This window comes from Epinephelus lanceolatus, chromosome 10 (assembly GCF_041903045.1).
Source record: "Epinephelus lanceolatus isolate andai-2023 chromosome 10, ASM4190304v1, whole genome shotgun sequence".
Lineage (NCBI taxonomy): Eukaryota > Metazoa > Chordata > Actinopteri > Perciformes > Serranidae > Epinephelus > Epinephelus lanceolatus.
The window spans coordinates 29,839,648-29,862,183 of record NC_135743.1 but is presented as its reverse complement, the minus strand read 5'-3'; the positions used below and the strand labels follow the sequence as shown (position 1 = coordinate 29,862,183).

Sequence of the window (22,536 nt, the reverse complement as noted above, 5' to 3'; positions counted from 1 at the left end):
ACCACAATCATTTTTCCACATCAGCACCCCCAAAACAACCTCTTGCAGCTATGTGAGCAAGTAACCTTTATGTTTCATGATGCAATGCTAGTGTTTAATGTGTCTCAACAGAAACTTGTTTTTGATGTAGTAATTATATTAAAGAGCTCCAGTACTTATGACCTAGAATGCAGGTTCCCATTGCTAGTGCAAAATTGGCATAAATTGAGAGCCATTCACTGTAAACATCTTTCAGTGGGATCGATAATCAGCTTCTGTTAAGAACCTAGTCTTCTAAACATGTTGTTATAGCTAGCCTCCTGCTACAGTACTGGAAGTGGAAGCAAGTCTGTGATAAATCACTGAGGTTTACTAAGGCAAATAAATGAGTTTAGAAAATGGGGACAACGGGGAAGAAAGTGCTGATCATATTTGGTGTAGAAAAAGCTATTATCTATGCATTAAAATGTCAGCACAGCGCTATCTACAGCAATCTCAGCTGCTCATCCCTATAAATCTTAAAGTCATTCTTAAGAGGTAAATACTAAATTAATGCCAATGCTCACAATGCAGTCACAGGACTGACCGTTGCTGTACATACTATGCATTACTTTATAAGACATGCATTTGTCATGAAATGCATATAGGCCAGTAATCTTTTCGTATCTGTGCATTAAATCCAACTATAAAGATACAAGCAGTAGTCAGTGCACACTACTCATCTTGTAGACTAGGAATATTTTTCATTTACTAACAAAATCATGATCTGAGCAGGAAAAATAATCAGATTCCTTTTGGCTCCATCATACAGATCTGCTGTAAATGTAACCTGATATGCTTATTAAATTTAGTTTGATGCATAATCATTTTAAAGCCACAGTCTTGCTGTTTATCAGACATACAGTATAGTAGGCCTGCACTGCTGCAGACTTTAGAAATATGATTGCAATTCATACTCAGCACTTTTAGTTGAATTACAGCTCAGCAATACTGCAGGATATGCCATGCATCTGCAAAAGCAACCCCATCTGTGCATTTCTTAAAACCTGTACTTCTGTAAGCACTTGCAGCCAAACAGGATTAAGATGCATATTCATGTACCCTTTCACAGCACATGGGGGAAACGGAGAGCAAGCAGCAAAAATCAGTGTTTGAGAATGCTAGTTCATGTGTCTGCAGGGATGAGACTGTGATCCCAACTTTGAATCTGGCCTCTGCATACTGATTACTTCAAAGCATTGATAATTCATCAAGGAAGGGGAGAGGCTCGGAGAGAGAGACGGAGACAGAGAGAGAGAGAGAGAGAGAGAGAGAGAGAGAGAGAGAGACAGAAAGTTTGACTAGTCTCACTCTCCTTCTATTTCTCTCACTCATCCACCGACACACACACACACACACACAGGCACATTAAATATGCTGAGCTTGGTTTGGCCCGCGGCCATTTCTCTTATATATCCATAAAATAGTACATTATTTCCCTGCAGCTTGAAGCTTATGACTGATGTGCATGTCACCTGTTTGGCCTGTATTGTCAACCCTGAAAAAAAAATGCCATCTGAATACGAAGTCTTACAATGTCATTTGAAAAGTGACAAGAATCCCTTTTCACATCCAGGCAGATATTTGCATCTTTGTTTGTTGACATATCAAACACGGTCAAACAAAGTATTGGGTGCTGGGGGGCTGAAACTAACAATGCATCGGTTTCAGATGGGACCTGCAGTATGGCAGCAAACATATTTTCTAGGAGAAGATATGTCTCTGAATACAAGGATTTGTTCCTGAGATAACAGTATTTGCAGTAATGGCTTTATTCAGCCATTCCTGCATGGGCTGGATTCTAATCTCCTCTCTTACAAGATATCTATTATGTCAGGGATTGGCTGTGAGAAGCCCCTGTTGGTTCCTGACTTCTAGGAAGAGAGCAAGCGAGAACTTATCTCTGTCTCCAGACCTCCACGCAGCAGCACATGTCAGGTCTGGAGAAGCAGCCTGCCCTATTATTGGCTTGATCCCACAGTGCTCTGGCTGCGTGACTGAATGCTGTGACTCTCGTCCTCGCCTGTGCTCTCTCACACACTGAGCATTTCTGCACCTCCTACAGCTAACAAGTGACTTACTGATCAGTGTGGTTATAGTGGATTGATGGTTGTATGTATACAGTAAAGGGTGGATAGAAAGATACATTGGCAGCCTGTAAAATGGCTGACTTCTCTTTCCATCAAACCCACTCAGCCTAAATTATTCCAGTCAATTTGATTAGATGTCTATAAGCAATAAATTGAAGGAGCAGCAGTGATAATCCAACGGGCTTCATCTGCTGAGGCTGTGGCGAGAGTCCCATTAAAAAGGCGATATCATACCAGAGGCTTGGGGAGCAACAGCGGCAGCAGATGGCCCTAGTTGTGTTAACCTCAAGGCCCTGTCAGAGAAATTAATATTTCACTTGCTAATTATTTTGATCTAAAATTGAGTGCAATGACCTCCCTCACTCGTTCTTTGCTGCCAAGATGAATATTCACATACCTACTGTAACCATTCAACAGAAAGGTTGATTGTTGGAAATAAAAAAAAAAAGTTCAGACAGAGCAATTCATCCTGAGACAAAGACATCAATGCATCTGCCCACATGCAATAAAAAATGGCCAAAGGAAATTGTGCAACAGGCAAAATGTCAATGCAATTTGAATAATTCAGTCCATGAAGACTTTTCAGATCATATAGAAAGACAATAATTTTTACAGTCAGGTACTCAGATAAATCGGATATAATTAAAAGCTCATCAAAAACAGCAAAGCTCACAGCAGCGGTGGAAATCACTGTAGGCACACCACATCCCGGTCTGATCTTGTATGGGTGCAGCAGCAGCCCACACAGCTTATTATATCTGAATTAAATGCTGAATAGTCTACGCAATGCTGCATTCAATTGACTAGCTGCTGCAGTATTATGTGTAATGAGGTTAAAAAGAGATGAATGTTTGAACTGTAAGAGCGATGCAGAGGAATAGAGCATCAGTATTGACAGAGAATGAAGGGAAGATGCAACAGTGCAGTGTGGTACACTGCTGGATGAATGCTTGCAGGAAAATGCGTAACATCTGTGTTGGATTTGTTGGCCGCCATCTCATCACATCAGCAATATTCCACATTTCTGCCTCCGCAGCCAAGTTCTGTGGAGACCCTGGCTTGCCTGCCAAAGGACGGAGAGAAGGGCGCAGTTTCATCTTCAAGTCTGAAGTGATGTTTAGCTGCACTGCCCCCTATGTGCTGGTGGGATCAACAACACGCATGTGCCAGGATGACGGCACCTGGAGCGGATCTCAGCCTCGATGTATAGGTACTGAATTATTAGCCTGTTTAATGATTCAGTTAATTCACAAAATAATAAGGTTTCAGACTGGGGTGTCATTCTTTTGTTTCAAAACAGTCAGTCATTTATTCTCTTGTGTGTTTGATTTACTATGCTAGTACATTAATAATCACTAGATGATGTATGTGATGTTATCCAAGGTTTAGACTTTTCTACATGCAAGAAATAAGCATTTTAATTTGCAGAGTAAAATAACAAAGGCAGTAAAATTAAATGAACAAGGTATCTGCCAAGTACCATCCCACCCTCCCAAATGATCATCCTCTGTTGTTCTTCCTGAAGCAGCTAACATAAATATCAAACACAGTTAAGGGTGAACTAGAATCAGTGTGTTGCCATCTGGCACTGATGTAAAACTAAATCATAAGAATGAATTACATTATTGATATTGTTACCTCAGGGGCGATGCTTTATATTTGCAGCCCAGTGTTGCTGGAAATATGAAGTGCTGAAGAAACACTTTACCACATGGACGTGTCTTAATTTGAATTTAGTCTCACCAATGATTAAAAGTCTCAGAAGCCCATATTTATGGGACTTGTGAAAGCCAAGGAATTCATAGTCAAAGAGACTAAAGATGGCAGGGTAATTCTGTTCATGTTACCACGCCACTTCAGTAATTGTCCTCTGGTACATGGTACACCAGAGAGAAATTGCTTCGTCATTATCAATGATTGCCCCTCTGTCATATTCTCATTTTTGCTCTCTAGCAATTCCCCTGCTCATTGTGACAATGATTTCTTGTTTCAGAGCCCACGAGAACCACCTGTGAAAATCCAGGGACACCTGAGCACGGCTTCATGAATTACACAACAGGCTTTAAGGTAAAATGAGCTGCATATGACACAACTTATAAATAGATGGCGTTATGTTCTTTAACTTTAAGTTTAATGTGTACCAGCAAATCTTATTTCAGAAAGGATCAGAAAAATCACATCCTTAGTTTGAGACAGGTTTGCAACAATTCTCCATGTGATCAATATTTGAAGCAACCTTGTGGAGGTAGATGAACAAGAAGCACCAAATCAAAATACCACTGAAAGCTTGCGGCTCTACTGTGTTACCTGTGCTTAGTCCTTTTTCAAGTGCACAGTATCCAGTGGATGTTCCATGTACAATCATCATTTATTCCGTTGGATGATGTTATGTGGGTGCAAGGATGAAGTAGTCATGCATGTATGTATCCATCCCATGCGGTTGCACTGAAGAAAACCAGCCGGATTTCTTGCCACTGTGAATGTGTAAAGACATGGTTCATGTCTGGATCTATAATAATGTGCACATTATGCAGTTTGACTGTGAGTGTAAAACGGGCAGTGCTGAAATGCATCATTGTCAGAAAAAAAAACTGATATCATGACCATTGGTGTGTGCTCAGTAGCTCCCTTGAGATGCTTTCAGCCAGTGTATTTCATTTTATTTCCTCTATGTTGCTCTTGGAGTGTCACTTACAAGTTAAGTGCAAACAATTTCTCCACAACATTCAGCAGAATATCTGATATGAAATTTGTCCCAAATGAAAGCAGAAGCAGCTTATTATTTGGATCACTGCTTGTAATGGCTGTGCTCTTGCATTTTTCTGCATTACTGAACAACTTTACCAATATCTTGACACCAGCGAATGAGAAAGTTCTGTCGATGCCGTCCTTAAACAGTTGACTGGGATGGTAGCTGAAAGTAAAAGTCGTTTATTATGATAACAGAAAACAGTTTGTCTCCATATTTTTACCACAGAATCAACTCCCTCACTTTCTAATGTCTGTGTATCAGATGAGAACACAAACATGGGCCATCGCCTCTAGGAATAGTCTCCATCTGCCTCCACACACTACAGATAATCATTAAAAAAGGAAAAAAAAAAAAAATTAGTGTGCAGTATTTTTTCCCAGCTCTTTAGATTTGATGCTGGGAGCCTATTGGCATTTGCATCAGTGTATTGACTCTTTCCACTTTGTGCGCTGTCTGTTTGTGGCCAGGTGGGCAGCAGAGTCGACTTCCAGTGCCAACAGGGACACCTACTGCAGGGCTCCACCACCCGGCTCTGTTTGCCAGATCTCACCTGGACTGGCATCCAGCCTAGCTGTATCCGTGAGTGCTTTTTCCCTATGCTCCCTCCCAATATCTTTATATCACTCTTCCTGTCTTTGTTTTTCTCTTCCCCTTCTGGCATCCTGGCATCTGCATTGCTGGCTACTCAGACACTCTTTTCTTTTCCTCGACACTACCCCCCTCTCTGTCGATTTGCTCAATCCTGCCATAACCTCTGACCCCCCGGGAGATTGCAGCTCCAGCCTCAATCAACCTGCCATCCCAGTCATTCTGAGAGCGAGGTGTTGACCGTGATTACTGTCATTCTGTTTGAACTATCTGAACTGTCGACCAACACCAAAGAAGGGCTGTGCAGTTTAGCCCAGTCACTTTGCCAAGTCTGGTGCTTTTCTAAGTTGTGATGTAATCCAGTATCTCAGTGGAATCCCTTTCAGGCACAGCATTTTTCATGGAAATATTCCCTGTTCAAATCGTACTATAGTCTGCATTTTACTCTGCAACGTAAAGTGTAAACACTTGAGCTGTGTGATGATAAGGGGATTGAAATGATATTTTGTAATCTTGATTTCATAACTACCAAAGATGTAACACCCACTTGAATTTTCTGGAGACATTTGTGCTGAGGGAGCAGAAACATTGTAATACCTACCCTTCATTCTCTGCCTGATCTACTCTGCTGCACGGTGTGTCTGTGTGTGTAGGGTCTGTGTGTGTGTGTGTGTGTGTGTGTGTGTGTGTGTGCCTGTGTTTTAGTGGGAGGAGGGAAGTTTTAGAGGGCTTGTGAATCCATAAATATGTCCATGCTGTCTTTTTATTGTGCATACACTCACTTGTCAGTTCATTAGATACACCTAGCTGAAGTAAGGTAGTCTAATAAAGACCTTGGATTGTCATGAGAGTTATCATGTTCAGTTCTTGTTAACTATTTTAGAGAGATGTTGATTCAACTATATGGTCATTTGGGACGCTGCAGTTTGTGGTGCTGTTAAATTATATGCTAAGAGGTGTCTCTAATTAGTCTCACTTCATTGAAACAAATGTAATGCGTGCATGTAACTATGTGCAGACACAGGCAGTTTATATAATATAGATTTTAAAATCCCTTATGTATAAGCTATATTATATAGCAAGCACATTTGCAAACAAAATGTTTGCAGTTATATGCAAGACTTTACAATAGAACACAGCAACCAAATATTCACAAAATTGTCACTTTTAATGGTCTTATGATCATTCATAGTGCTTATTTTCTGATTTAAATTTTCCAAAAAGGTTCATTTGAACAGCTGACAGCAGAAAATAATTCAAGAAGCACTCCTGTCTAGATTTGCATCATCCGACACCTCCTCAGCCTTTCTTGCTCCAACTTTATCTTCAAACTGTTGACCCCATCATCCCACTCACTAAGGACTGATTCAGGAGGCTGCGCATCCCCCCTGCTCCTTAATGGCATTTATTGCCAGCACTGTGACAGGTCCCTAAGAATAAAAGAGCAGTCAGAGTGAGTACAACTCAACAGAATTACAGGTTAAAGCTTCAGAAAGCTCCATAAACTGGCACTTACAAATTTGGTTATAACCAGAAAATTGACACCATCTCTCCGGAAAAGTTTTGACAGCTGTGTCAGGTGAGGAGGAATATCTGCATGTAGATAAATGGCTGATACAAAGTGGATCATACGCAGTCTCTTTTTCTCAAGGGCTGAATACTCTGCTGTCAAAATCTTTGAAACGGTTGAGATGGCATGGTCCTGTGAGAGACACACTTTGTCTTGGAGCTCCAAAGGAAAATGGAAAATGCCAGTATACAACAGGAATTCAACAGGAACTGAAAGATAAACCACTTAACAAAAAAATTAACTCAGAATTTCTTAAAGTCACAACTATTCCTTCCCAAGTCTTGGTGTTATTTTTATTATTATGGAAATAAATAAGAGCAACAGTGCTGGTTAAAATGTCTTTTATTGTTATTATCATCATTAAAATTATCATCATTACTATTATTAATTTATTTTGATTTTATCTATGCATAGGAGAGTACACAAAACCAGGGTAGTGACATATAATAAATGCATGGGTGTAGCCAGGATTGGGAATATAGACACTCGTATATATGTATTGCTTGTGTACATTTGTAATTGACAAAGATGAGACAGAAGAGAAAGGAAAAACTGGGCAAAATAAAAGGAAATTACACAGTAATAAAAATAATAATAACTGTAATAAATAATAAATAATACTGCAGAATAGTCATCAATATAGTAGTAAAAAAAGGTCTTAATATAAGGCCCTTTATCAGCAGCATCTTAGCCTGTTCCGGCTGGACAATGCACAGACATAAGCGGAGGTCAGGAGTCAACTGCTTGATTCTGTTTTCCTGATTGACAATGTTTTATGATTAAATATGATAATTAGAATTGAAGAGTTATGCTTAATGGATGCCACATTGTCTGTGTACTGATATGTTACCATAAACTAAACATGAACACAACATCAATCCAACGGTAGTGGATTCATCTACACATAGCATTTAATAGATTATAGATAATAAAAATAATAGAACTTTTTTGACTGACTTGCACATTTATAACTTGTGAAACATTTTAGATTGAGAGCTGAAATTTGAGATGCTGGTGTAAACTTTACATTTGATTTTGTTGGGTCACTGTTCACGTCTTTCATATACTGTCAGTGGTACATTGAACTTCAGCGAATGGCCTCAAAGAGGTACCTCTCTTCCACCTTTGTTGGATTTGTAGGCTATATAAAACATCCCAGCAGCTGCATTTACTGTACTTTCACAGTGGTAAATACAAAATGACACATTTCACACCCTTTTTGTGTAACCATGATGTAGTAGAGCCAACTGCTGAAACGGAGGTCTGACAGCCAGTTCATTCATGGGCATCATGTTTGAGGCTTTTAACTTTCCTGACTCGCTCTGTTCAGCAGGTGCAGTTTCTTAGCCAGGTCACTCTGCTGAGGTTGCAGGGTTTCAGGAGCTTCTCTCTGGCTCTGGTCCATTGCCTGTGGTGGCTTAAAACTATCGATTTTCCTCTGCCCTCGTCCTGTCATTGTTACCACTGGAATTAAAATAGAAAAATGGATCTCTGATGGTCACCATATTTTAGCTCCTCATACTTTAACAAATGTCTAAATGTCCATATTTGTGACTGAGGAAACCTTGACCCTAATGCCACATAAACATTGGTCAAGTTTAGTTAAATTAAAATATAAGTGGTGACACTGATTAGGTTGCAACCTCGTGAATTTAGTCTTCATAATACAGGTATCCTTTAAATTGCCCTGTAACTTTGCAGCACATTAGCTCATAAGGGTGTAACGATACATTAATCTGGATCGATATGTCAGTGCAATGATCCACGATCCAATATCATCAATGCAAATTGATACATATCATCATCTGAAGTTACCTTTGAACCTTTGAAATTCCACACATCTGTGTCACTATTTCTGTCCAGAGCACCTTCTCTCTAAACATTTAAACAACGCTAGCAACCTGGTGCCAGGCAGACAATGGCAAGCAGCCAAGAAAAGGGCAATGAGGATGTTCTTAATATCGTCTCATATCAATCACAGGCCCCTGAATTTAATTGAATCAAAATGGTATTGTGGTCATCACAAGACTTTGTGATATCAAAAATATTGTATCATTGCCAAAAAAATGGATATGATATTGCATAGTGAAGAAAGTTGTGATTTACACCCCTGTTAATCGCTCATTAACTGGCAAGTCATAGAAATATCCAGTAGATGTTTTACATTGATAAAGTACTGCAGGCTATGTCTTCAGAATATTGTCATGAAAATATCCTGCTAACTCTAAAATCCCTGGTCTGTTGTATGAATATATCGTTATTTGTACAATGAAGAAACCAGCCTTATTTCACTGGCCTGCTGGTGAATCATGTAGACATTGGCAGCATTACTCTTAAATGAGTAAAGTTGCACCGTAATAGGTATATGGTATATGATTGAGCTATTCAATGACACATCATTGAATAACCTATTCCTATAACTGCATTATTATTTTTTGATTGTTGTGAATTGATTTAAGAATATAGCTGTCATATCCTACAGATCCAGAAACACAAACCAAAAGGTCAGTGTGTATTTCTACTTAAAATAAAACTATGAATTCACTTTCAGTCCATTGATGTAGAACATTTTCTTTTTTCATTTTTCATGCGTGCAGCCCTGAGGGTGGACATACAGACCCAGAGGGCTGTCTGGCCCATAATACACTGGGGGGGGGGGAGCTGTGGTTATGTATATGTATTTGAGTATGAGTGCTTTTGTATGGGACCGACACGCTGTGTTGACCCTCGGTCAAAACAGTCATAAATCCTCTAAAGTACCTTTCTCTGTGATTAAACGGTCTTCTGTTACTGTGAAGCCACTTAAATGGATTTAAAAGTGAAGCCAACCAATCTTGTTCTGCTGGCGAAAGCAAAAACTGAGAGGGATTATCAACACAATAGATGTAATAGATGCAATGGACACAAGTCAGAGTTTAACATCACCGGTTCTTAATCATGTTACCTTTCTATCAGCTTAATATTTTATTGCTTTAGGTACACAGCCCAAATCCCCAATTTTCTTTCCAGCTCACTTTGATGTTTTGAAAAGTTCTAAAGCATCAGCAATGAAATTTTGAGATTTAAGGGGGTGACAAGTTCAGGAAGTGTACCTTACGGACAAACCAGCAATAGTCTCAAAGTGTACTCAGTAGATACTGCTGCTGTAGTGTAAAAGTTTATGCCAACAAATCAAACAGTAAGGTTAAGATGTATAAATTGATTAAGAAACTCATATAATCATGTTTTATGTATAAGACATTATAAAGTTCTTTGATCTACATTTAAATATGATAAAACATTGCTGTATGTGTCAAAGTACTCATAGCACCATAGCACCAGACTATGTAATCATGTTGTATGCACCTACTGAAAGAACACACTGTGTCTTGTTAAACGATGAAACACATACTCAAATGCTGTAATACATACACACACTCACAGATTGCACTCTAAAGGTTCACCTTGCATAAGACTGAGAGCACTGAGGACTGTATAGAAAAGTCCCTAAAATACACATGTTTTTTAAAAATAGTGTGAAAGTGAGACCAGATCTAAGGGAAGAAAACTTGGGAAATTCCAGGCTGCATTACACCATTAAAAATGGGCCCAATCAGAATTGGACACAAAGAAAGGTTTTCCACCAATAGAATTGGTTTTAAGAGGGAAAGATTAGCAAAAAGAGGTGGAGACTCATTTGAATCTCCACCAGCATATAAGCCAGGGTTCTGAGAGCAGGTTTTCAGTCACACTCCGGAGTCTGACTCGCTAAGTTGTATGTGTTAAAGCCTGTTGACACATTAAATTTGATTGCATCGGACTTTGCCTGTTTCCAGTGTTTCTTTAAGTATTTGCCAGCTGAGCCTAAGGTACCAAATCGACATCTGAGGACACCTGATAAGAGACAAGAGGTTCAAGGTCGGGAGCCTACAGGCCCACTTCCAGGCACCGATTTTTGACACTTCACTGCTAAACCAGCCAAACTAAACATCATTCTGGTATCAAAATCTGCATGCCAACCTCTGAACAGTTGCTGCTGATTTTTTTTTCTTTGTACAGTGAGGCATGCAAACAAGATTGAAAGAAAAACCAGCTAAAAGAAAAACATTGTAACTCAAAAGTTAACTTTGTCCTCTTGACCGTGGCCTGCTGTTGCTGTCTGTAGCTGGCCAGCCTCCTTGGCTCGAGCAGAAATCCATCAGCAAGGCTGTCTCTGTGTGTCTGCCTCTATCTGTCTCTGTCTGTCTGTGTCCCTAACTAATGCACTCAGTCTCTATCAGAGATACCAACTTTGAACTAAGAAAATTACATGCTGTTGTGTGACAGAAAAAGCAAAAGTGTCTTTTGAGGCTTGGTGTAATCTCGGGAGTAAAGCCTGCTGTGCTGTTTGAAGAGTAAATAAACATGGCGATGTCAACAGAATTTGATGAGGAATGTGATGTGTCTTTGATACAACAATTCATCAGCCTTGTAAGTGTCTTCAGAATTCATGGTCTACATACTCTACAACCACCCTGGACATGTCCTGACAGTTTGTAATTTTAAGTGGGTTACAGAGACTAGTGCTCAGGCAGAGAGAAGGGTGTTCATTTAATTATGTATCTATTTATTTATTTAGGTCTGCAGACTTTATCTCTTCAACTTACAGTATGAGGCAGTTTTTCTTCTTTCTTGCAGTGTAAATAGATACCGCATTAAATTTCCTCAAGGCAGATTTATCAACTCGTTGAGAGAGCTCTGGGTGGCACATACAGGTGACTTATAGAGTTGTCCTTGTGCTTTCTTCATCAGTCTCTCTTAATGTATACCAAAATGTTACAGCCCCTGTATAGCTGAGTATGTGATGAATAAGAGAAGTATCCTCCTGGATTTTGGCACAAGACTTTCACCTTGATGCACCTGTTTTACCTTCTAGAGCTTTGAAAAATGTATGTCTTCAGACATACATACACACATAATATTACTGGCTCACATGCCAGCAGAAAGTAATATCCAACAAGAGGAGTTTCCTGCAGTCTCCTCATCTTTCATAAAGCCCACAAACTTTCATCCTGGCATCCCTTCCACACCCTATTGCCACTAATGTCATTAAGTTGCCATGAAGGACCGATTTGGTGCTGTGACTCACTTGCAGCTGTCTCTCATTCGACAGCTGGCAACATGTTCTTTAACTCACAAGCTGCAAAATTATTTCGCCATTTTCACATTATTGTTGAGCCTGAATGTTCAACCCCTCAGTGTTTTGGTGGTGCGATGTGATTTGCATAATTTTTTGTTCTGTAAATAGTTTGTTGATGTGAAAAATTAAACTAAGAATACAGAGCCCACTCATGAGAAAATGAAAATGTGTAATGTGGTCTATAAGACGCTAGTGTTTTGGCAACACAGCAACACACGCTTTTGTTCCCAGTTTCTGATTCAGCAAAAGCTTGTAAACTAAGCTTTTCAGTGCTATCCTAAATCAGCAGCTTCCTGCTTTTTGAGACAGAATAATTTAATAAGCTAAGAAAGTCACAGTCAGGAAAGTCAAAACTGAATCGCAGTCTTAAAAAAACACTAGATCTAACGAGACATATAGTTGCATTTTTGTAGTTGTTTGTGGTCTTTCAGTGAGCTCACATTCTTTTCAGGTCACAGTCGTCTGACTTTCAGGACATGGGTTGAACTTATAAGCCTCCTATTACTTCACTGAGCATTCATCTTCCTTCCAGTGTCCATAGTGCCTCTGACCTTCCAGCCTATATGAACTTCTTTGTAATGAAAAACACTCTTGCAAGATTCACCATAACATTCACTCTAGTCGTGTTTTGCAAGGACACAGATGAGCTTATTCTAGTTTGGTTTTGCCCTTGAAAATTTTTATTGGTTCAAGAAATACAAAAACAACTCCAAATGTTTTTGCCTTCTTTTTTTTCAACTTTTTCTGAATGATAATGAGTTTAGTCAGACTTTCCTGTTGTACTGGCACCTTTTGTTTTGCAATCCAAGGCTATGGGTAAATGACTCATAACAATTCATACAGTTATTGTTTTTGACTTAATTTAAGCTCACTACATTTTGCAGGGCAATTCAGTCTAAAATTAGGCAGTGCATCTTCCAAGCCACAAGTGTCCATATTCATATCAGAAAAGAAACTAGACATATTAAAGTGTCAATATGCTCCCTAATAGCTCCCTGGACTCAATTAAAATTTTAAATGTGTGTGCTTCCTTTTTTTTTTTATCCTCTTTTTTTAACCCTCCCCCATCTCTCTCTCTCTCTCTCTCTTTCCCCCCAGCAAGTGCTTAATTATCTTTCTGTCTATCTGTACGTCTGTGTGTGTGTGTGTGTGTGTGTGTGTGTGTGTGTGTGCATTTGTGTGTGTGCATCTGGCTCCATTTTGTGTGTACTAAAGTGTCTGCCCTCTGCTTGCTCTCCAGCTCACTCTTGCAAGCAGCCACGGAGCCCAGCCAACGCTGACGTTGTGGGTCTAGACCTGCCCTCCTACGGTTACACCCTGGTGTACACCTGTCAGCCAGGTTATTTCCTCTCCGGGGGTTCAGAGCACCGCGTTTGCCGCTCTGACGGCAGCTGGACTGGCAAGGTGCCTGTGTGCAGAGGTATGTGGTTGGCAGAGGTTTGCAAGGGCAGATGATGGAGAAGATGGCAGGGAGGATGTGGATGCATTGAAAGTTTAAAGGTTGAGGGAAACATTTTGCATTTGCATAAAGGTGGAGGGCAGGGCGGTGTAGGAGAGTGTGTGCTGTACTTGTGTAAATGCTTCAATGTTTATCCTATGTGACATTTGCACTACTGCTCACTGATAGTCAAGACACTTATCAAATATAATGAGATATTTTGGTTTCTGTAATATTTTCTGTAAACCCACTGTGACACTGTACTGTTTTCAGAATTAATTTCAGTATGCACGTTCAGGTTCTTTTTTTAACGTGACATTTCAACAGTGTGTTGATTTGTAAATGTTTGTGTGAACTGAGCTGCCAAGGATGTTACCAAAGTGAGGAAAGTTTAATGTAGGCAGCATGTTACAGTTGAGCAGTGTTTCCTTTTCCAACATCCTCCAGCTGTTAAGCCTGGCTGTGTATCACTACGTCTTTGTGACATACATATTTATGTTCCTCTGCAGCCGGTTCCAAATCACATGAGAAAACTGTCAAATCTGTACCAGGGACACCAAGCCCTAAAATAAATGGTGAGTTTTGAAAAACACAAGCTGTCAAACTGGTAGCCACAGAAGTCAGCACACTCATACAGTGGCTTAATCTGTGCATGTCTTCATCAAAGTTGTAGAGGTTACACTGTCTTCATAGGCCCTTAGTATTTAATACTGTACCTAAAGACAGCATTTCTTAAAGTAGAGGAAAATAATTAACATGTGAGAAAAATTATTAGCCTAGAACCATAGACTGTAAAAATAATGGACGTAGCTACCATGACATCCCCCAGTAGTTTGTGGACGCCCCTTTTTAAGCCTTGAGTTCAGCATTTTGGTCGTCACCCTCTTGGGGTTTTTTTTGGAGCCAGAAGTGACCTTATTTGGGTGAGAGGGTGGCGCTGTGGAGGAGCGAGGGGTGGATCTGACTGAGAAGCTGAGGACACTCTCAGCAGACACCTTATCACTCAAAGCTGCCCGCCTTAATAGCGTGACATTAAGCCGTAGTGAAATGTAAATGGGAGAGTTATATAAAATTTATTTCCTGTACAGTTGTCATGAACGTAAAGTTGACAACATGCTGTAGAGTTGGTCATTTTAACATGAGGGTCTGTACGGATTGACTGGCCAATGAAGCCAGCCTCAAGTGGTCATTCAAAGAACTGCAGTTTTTGGTTCTTCTGTGTTGGCTTCATTTTCAGCTCTGCAGGTTGCCACTTGCCTAGAAGCTGGTTTATTGTTTGTATAATGACCATAACATGTTAGGTTACTGCTCTTTTTCAGTTAGATTTGAGACATTTTCTTTGCCGTTAGAAGTAAATAATTGGAACAAAAATATAATTATGTTTAACTAGTAACAGAACATATTAAGTGGCCATTAACATGTACCAGGGGCTGTTTTTAACCACACTAGCAACGTTGCAAATGGAAATGTTGGTATACGCAGGTTGGCCGGGGCACCACCTTTTTGTTTTTTGTAGAAACCTTCACTCAGCTTAGCTAACATGTTAATCTAAGATAGTAAACATGACAAACATTACATGCTAAATATTAGCATGTTAGCATTGTCAATATGAGCATGTTACCATGCTGACATTAGCATTAATTTAAAGCACTGCTATAACAAGGTAGGAACTCTAGAACCCCTAGCATGATTATAGACTCTTTGTCTGTGTCCGTAAAGGTCGTCAGTAAGATATATATACGATATATGTCAGACATACGTACCTACAGTATCACCAAGTCTTTTACATATTAGACTAACGAGGTACAGTGTATATTGCCAGTGTTCCAGGCAAACAATGTAATTAGCCCAGGAAGGTGAAACTATACTGTGAAAGAGAGCGTCTGCCGTATTCATCCCTTGTAGAGTCACATTTTACTTTTGCTAAATCGGTATCATACAAAATAATAAGCTATTAGCAACAGCTGTTACCTGGCATCTGCATCCCCTTTCAACCTCTTAAACGTTAACTTGTTGTTGTGCCAACGATAATTATTCTAGCTATTATTAGCTTTAGTTTCTGTTGTGAACTACAAGCATTCACCTTTTTGCTTGGATAATTGACAACTCCCGGGTAAATAATTAATGGTAGTTAATGACTGTGCTGTAATAGTCCTACAAAAAAATGTAATCAGTGCAAAACTATTTAAAAAGTTTTCCCAAGTTCACAGAGTGAGTCCAGAGTTATCTCTTTCAGAATGTATTTAATTATCATTAAGTGAGACTGCCAAAGCTTATAAGGAACATGATATTATTCAGACTGAATGAAAAGATCAGCTGTTTGATATGTTGATTCCACTGCACATCAAATTACCATTTTACAGCGTGGGTGCCAGTATTCAACTGCCATTAAGAACATAATATTGATTTGATGTTTTGTTTAAAAAAAAAAAAGAAGGCATGTTAGAAACAAAATAGGAATGATAACATCCACATTTTCATACCTTTTTGTAACATATATATTGGTATGGTACACCATAGTTATTTTTTGCTCTAATTTTAATGGCATTATTATTTAGTTCTTTTCTTGTTCTCTCCTGAAGTTCCTGACGACATCTTTGCTCCTGATTTCGTGTGGAAGGGTTCCTATGATTACAAAGGCCAGAAACAGCCAATGACTTTGACAGTCACAAGCTTTAATGCCACGACGGGAAAAGTCAATGTAACTTTAACCGACAGTAGCATGGAGTTTCTGCTCTCTGGTGAGTCATCTATAAATCATCTGTCTCTTACTTCCTCCCCTCTGCCTCGCCTCTCCTCCTCTCACTACCTCTGTGTGTCACTTCCATTTATTTTGAGGGTGCCTCATGTCAATCAGTCAATCACCAGATGATCTCATGCATGAGAGTGGAAATTAACTATTGGCTCTAAAGACGGATGTATTAGTCTGCGCTGACTGACGAACTGCCCACTCAAGAGTCACTCGTCTCCTCCCTCAGCTTTATTTTCTCATGTTTTCTCGCTGCTTCCCATCTCTTCTGCTTTTCTTTATTTTCTCCCCTTGCTGCTTCCTTTTTCGTCTTTTATGATTCCCTCACACTCTTATTTCTTCATCTCTTTATTCACATCATTCCTCGTATTGCCTCTTGTCCTCCACCTTGTAGGGGTGTACAAGCGCCAGGAGGCACGGTTAATGCTCTTGCTGTACCAGATGAGAGCGGTGGCCCACAGCTCCTTGAGCAGGATTACTGATGAGACCTGGGCAATGGACGGATTTGTGAGTATACACAGGAATCTAAAGCAGCTGGCCAGCGATCTTCTGAAATTAACCAAGAGCTATGATTGTCTTTTATTTTACTTCATTTATTTGTTCAGTCTGACAGACAAGTAGAATATTACAGGGGGCTGAAACTACTAGGGAGCCAAAATAATCCTTTCTTGGACTAAATCAAGCCAATGTTTCCTCATTATTCATTTTTTTTCTCATCCTACTTAACGTGCCAACAAAGAAAAAAAAATCACAATACATGAGAAGAAACTGTGACAACAAGCAGAATAGTAATTTCCTGGCTTATTGTCTGTTTTTGTTTACATATATTTACATTGGCTGTACATCAGATGCACCAGTGGCTCTGTATGAGTCATTTCCGCATTGACAATCTGCTGAATAAGCTCAGACACACACCTGACATCTAAGGGACCTGGAACGACTGCAGAACAATTTTCGTTGGTGGAATTGAAGTTCTTCTTCTAAAATAAACTTCAAGGTCCACTTAATAACAACGTGTGACAGCTGACTGCACACCGCTGAGCTATTGATAGCATACTGCACAGCTTCTGAAGCAGGCTTTAGAAAAACAAAGGTGTTATTTTTGAATGTAGCATGACAGAATGTGTTCACTGTCGTACTAAATACAGTGTACTGTATGTAGTTTTTGATGTGGTGTGGAATAAATGCGACACTCTCTTAGGTGCCAAGACAAATCAGATTTTATTCATGCAGTTAAAACTACACGTACAGTTTCTCGAGCTTTGTATTGTTTTTTTCTTCTAGGTTTCAGCTGAGCCTGAGGGTGGCAGCTATGTGTTCCAAGGCTTTATACAGGGTAAAGACTACGGACAGTTTGGACTACAGAGACTTGGTATGTGTCATTTTAAAACAATTCTCATTTCCATTGGTCACTCTTCATCTTTCATTTTCACAATTTTGTTAAAAGAAAGAGATTATATTTAAACGCCTACTCCACTCAAAAAAATATTTTAATTGAATGAATGATACAGTAGCAGAGTTTGACACCGAAGGCTGTTTCCACATTCATCTACTGGAAAGTTTCTCTGTGCTTATCTGAAAGGGAAAGTTCACCTAAAATTCAAAAATACATATTTTTCCTCTTAATTGTAGTGCTGTTTATCAATCTAGATTGTTTTGTTGTGAGTTGCAGAGTGTTGGAGTTATCAGCCATAGCGATGTCTGTCTTCTCTCCATGTAATGCAACTAGATGGCACTCTGCTTGTGGTGCTCAAAGCGCCAAAAAAATACATTTGAAAAACTCAACAGCTATGTCTGTTGCCAGGAGTCATGACCCAGTTACTCAAGATATTCCAAAGACTTTATTGTGAACAGTTTCATGCAGGAACTATTTTCTTTCTACCAAACTACACCTGCCAGCAGTATCATGGCACAGAAGGAAGCGTGCATCACTTGGTGTGCTAATGGAAAAGACACTCGTGCACATGAAAAGTGGTAGAAACATTAATGGCATGCTCCCTGGCTGAGCTGTAACATTAAGTAACTCAGTGGTGCTTAATAAGCTAGCACCAAAAGCACGCTTCCTTCTGCACAGTGATATGGTTGGCACGTATAGTTTTCTAGAGAGAAATCTGTGGATTATCTTGAATAACCAGTTCATGACTTTTGGAAAGACACATCACTGTTGAGTTTTTCAATGTGTGTTTTTTGGCGCTTTGAGCACCACAAGCCGAGTGCCATCAAGTTCCATTACAGTAAAGAGAAGGCAGACATCTCTACGGCTGATATCTTCAACACTCTACTACTCACACCAAAACAATATATATTGATGAAAAGCAAAACAGGTAAGAGGAAAATGATGTATTTTTGATTATGGGGTGAATCGTCCCTTTAAATCTGAGATTGATGCATACACAAAAGCCTGATTTGTGACATCACAACCAGTTCCAATATGCAACAGTGTAAACAAGTGTAATGTGGAAACTTGAAACCTTCAGCACACAGGGACCCTACAGTGAGGTAGAGGACATCTTGGGTCCAACTGTGTAACTTTGGAAGCTAAAAGTATTTTCATATTCACAAATTCTAAATGTTATAAAGAGGGAGATGGAATAAGTGTAATTTTAAGAATTTTTAATCAGGAAATTGATTTTTTTTGTGTGTGGGTTTTTTGTTTTTTTTTGTTTTGTTTTGTTTTGTTTTTGTCTTGTCTGGAGAGGAACTTAAATTTGCTGTCATGGCAAATTATATTACAAAATGATGTGAAAATATGATCAGATTTTCTTAAAACAGATATGAAACACTCTTGGGCATGGACATATTTTTGTCCTTCAGTCTAAATAGATAATTTACCATCACTGTGAGATCCCTTAACCTCCATGGAGAGAAGAGATGTGGGGCATGTTAAGAGGAGCACAGAAGATGTTACGAGTTTTCATTTAAAACATTGTTTTTGAAAATACAAATGAAAACTGAGACCCAAAGGAGGTCTTAAATTTCTTTTAAGTAACACCTACTATAATTATTTAAAACTAACAATTACTTAGTTACTTTTTTTCCTTTTACTTACAATATGCTTATATGATATGATGCATTACTATACTACTGATCTACCCAGTAGTGCGCAAAAGAATAAAAATAACCTCCATACTGACAAACTACAACATTAAATTTGTTCCTTCAAATGGAGCCATTCTGCATAATGGGTGCTTTTACTTTTGATACTTTGCTGGTTACACTTATGTACCTTTATGTAAATAACATGATGAATTCAGGACTTGTAATGAAGTATTTTTAGACTGTGGTATTTCTACTTTTACTTCAGTAACGGATCTCAGTACTTCCTCCACCACTGCCTGTTACCACAGTCACACAGCACTCAGTAGATCATTCCCTTCCATATTGTTGTCCCTCATTTCTTTGCACTCAACATTCCTGTTGTCATCATCTCATGATTGTCTTCAACAAGATTATCACAGTCGCAGTGATCCTTATCAGTGCCATCATTATGGTTGGCGTCTTTATCAACTGGCTGCTGCAGCTCCGACTTGTCATCATTGTGATCATCTTCCTCTTCATTATCATCACCATCATCATTATCGTCACCAGCAGATGATACGTATCTTTCTATTATTCCATTTTGTTTCTCCAGTGTTTGTGTTTGTGCCATTTTGTTAATCTGAACATTTAAATTGTTGTTCTTTCACATTTACCTCATTCTTTTGCTAAATGTAATGTTTTTCTTCCAGGTTTGAGTGTTAGAGAGAACGTTACACTCCCTGACCCTGAGACCAACGCCTCCACTAACAGCAGTTCTGTTGCTGTCGCTATCCTTGTGCCTTTCTTTGCCCTCATCTTTGCAGGCCTTGGATTTTATCTCTACAAACAGCGGTATGTAGTGTACCCTGATGTCTTCCTACTAGCTCGCAACCCAAATTCACTTGCTACTGCATTCTATATCTGTTTTGTTCCCACATGAGAAAGAAAGTAATACGTTTTTCATGAGCCTTTGTCCCATGTTGAGTTTTAAAGTTACTTACCACAGACCTGGTGTTGAAAAAGTTTTCGGAAACCCAGATTCATGTAGATGTTTGTACAGTTGCAGCCAAAGAAAATGCACATCAAGATGGGGTAGATAGTACACTGTGGCCCACTTCCACAGCTTGTTTTACTGCAGCAAGGTTCCTTACTGAATACAGTAGCTTACTTGTGAGAGGCTTCAAAGCATGATGCAATATTAGTCAACGTGTTACAATCCAAACAGCATTACACAGCAGCATACGTCAGGCATTTTTAATGAGAACACTTTCAGTTTGATGTGTAATGTACTGTACGTCCGTATCCCCTGTATGAACATGTACTGTCTGTAGACGGGTGGACTAATTTATTCAGATTATCTCTCAGAGCAGAACATACGTGCAGAACGTATCCTCATACAACAGGTCATATGATATCTTACGAAAAGTTCTGCACATGGTTTTTATGGTATCTAACAAGGTAGCCCCCCACCTGTTGAGTCAAGTTTAGGAAAAGAATCACGGTTAGGCATCATGATGTTACGTACTTAAAGCTATACTATGCAGGAATTGTCGGTGACTGTTTGTAAACAGTGTCACCAGCAAAAGTTAACACACATATAAGCTACATTTGCACTATTTTCGGCGCTGTGTCCACAATTTTTGTAGGTTCCTCTTGGATGCTTGCTATTTATGGTCTGGCACCTGGTTTTTATAGAGTCCTCACCTGCCCAGGAACATCCTGAATACGGCAAAATAAGAATAAACTAAGAAAATACAGGCAGAGGGCAGAGTCTTTTTTAGGAAAATCCTGCATAGTATACCTTTAATGTGACATACTTATGTAACTTAAATAATGTAACTCCTGGGTGAAAGTCCTGTGTTTGTCTGATGCATCCACCACCCTGATCTCCTCCCCAGATGGAAAATTTTTATTCTGCATTGCCTGACTTCCTGCTCTGCTCCTGTCATATGGAGTAGGACAGTGCATAGGTCATGTGATCACAGCCCCCCGGTTCAGAAGAAAATTAGAAAATACAGGCAGAGAGGGATTAGGTTGGTTATATACAGATTATAGTGCATTACTTTTCGTCAGTTTAAGTATGAAAAGTGAATGAGAACAGCCTGCACAGGACCTGTGATATGCAAATTTAGCACTCATTATGTTAGTTACCAGTGAACTGGCATAGGGCTCCTCTGACTGATCTTTTCAACAATAATTACCATTCAGCCTCATTTACCTACTGCAGCTGTCCACACCAAGATAATGGAGACATGTTTATTGGATTGGAAGGAGGGGAGATAATTGGGCTACTGTCTCTCAACTAATATGAAACCTCCTTTTTTTCCCCCCAGGAAAACAGATAAAGCGCAGTACACAGGATGTTCTGTCCACGAGAACAACAATGGACAGGCCACTTTTGAGAATCCGATGTACAACACAAACACAAAAGCCGCTGAGGGGAAAGTTGTGCGCTTTGACCCCAATCTCAACACCATCTGCACCATGGTTTGATGTCTACTGAGGATGAGAATAACAGGAGGGAGAGGGAGAGGGACACACACAGAGGGAGAATACAACTTCTCCTTGTTTGCTTAACATGAATATATATTGACATATTTATATTTTCCCTGTTTCTGATGACTTACAACAAAGACACAGAATTGCTCAGAAACATAAAGCACACTTTCAGCAACACCTACGTCAGTTGCAATCGATCATATACAAAAGGTCAAAGATTTAAGAGAGAGGAAGGGGAGGTCCCACACCTTTCCGCATCTTCCCGTAGTCCGGTGAAGAAAAGTGTTCTTTACACTCTATGAGTGTTGGCTTTATGAATAAAAGAGCCTCTGGCATATAGATAAAATAGAGTATTTTATGCTCTGTAGTATAAATATAGAGGGGTTACTTCACAATGCCAAATGAAAAATTTAAACTTTTCCTTTGAAGAAAACAGCCCAGATCTAGAAGGTTTTTTTTTTAATTATTTTTTTTCTTGTCTAAGTCTTGTATTCATCCCAATGAGAGTTATTTTTTCTTATGGAGGTGAGGAGCCTCTCAACTGTGAGCTGATCAATGTAATCTTTAGAGTCTATTTTCCAAGCAGTGGGGTGTGTGAGAGGAGATGAGGAAGTGAAGAAGAAACTGCCTCTCTTTGAATAGTGTCTGTGCTGTAG

General features: G+C 39.4%; 1 protein-coding gene across 5 annotated transcripts in view; it reads left to right on the top strand.

Moving 5' to 3' along the window:
• The window catches only part of LOC117265836 (CUB and sushi domain-containing protein 3-like), a 268,435-nt gene extending 246,403 nt beyond the window's left edge, over positions 1-22,032 (top strand). For 4 of the 5 annotated variants that reach the window (XM_078171922.1, XM_033640574.2, XM_033640575.2 and 1 more), the window contains exons 61-70: positions 3,145-3,318; positions 4,102-4,175; positions 5,328-5,439; positions 13,417-13,596; positions 14,124-14,189; positions 16,197-16,355; positions 16,758-16,870; positions 17,648-17,735; positions 20,092-20,233; positions 21,715-22,032. In XM_078171922.1, coding sequence (XP_078028048.1) covers positions 3,145-3,318; positions 4,102-4,175; positions 5,328-5,439; positions 13,417-13,596; positions 14,124-14,189; positions 16,197-16,355; positions 16,758-16,870; positions 17,648-17,735; positions 20,092-20,233; positions 21,715-21,874 — 1,268 coding nt within the window. In that variant the 3' untranslated portion in view covers positions 21,875-22,032. Of the gene's footprint in view, positions 1-3,144; positions 3,319-4,101; positions 4,176-5,327; positions 5,440-13,416; positions 13,597-14,123; positions 14,190-16,196; positions 16,356-16,757; positions 16,871-17,647; positions 17,736-19,811; positions 20,235-21,714 lie in introns of those variants that run through there. The other variant, XM_033640576.2, reaches the window with a different exon arrangement.
• Positions 22,033-22,536: the final 504 nt, after the last annotated feature.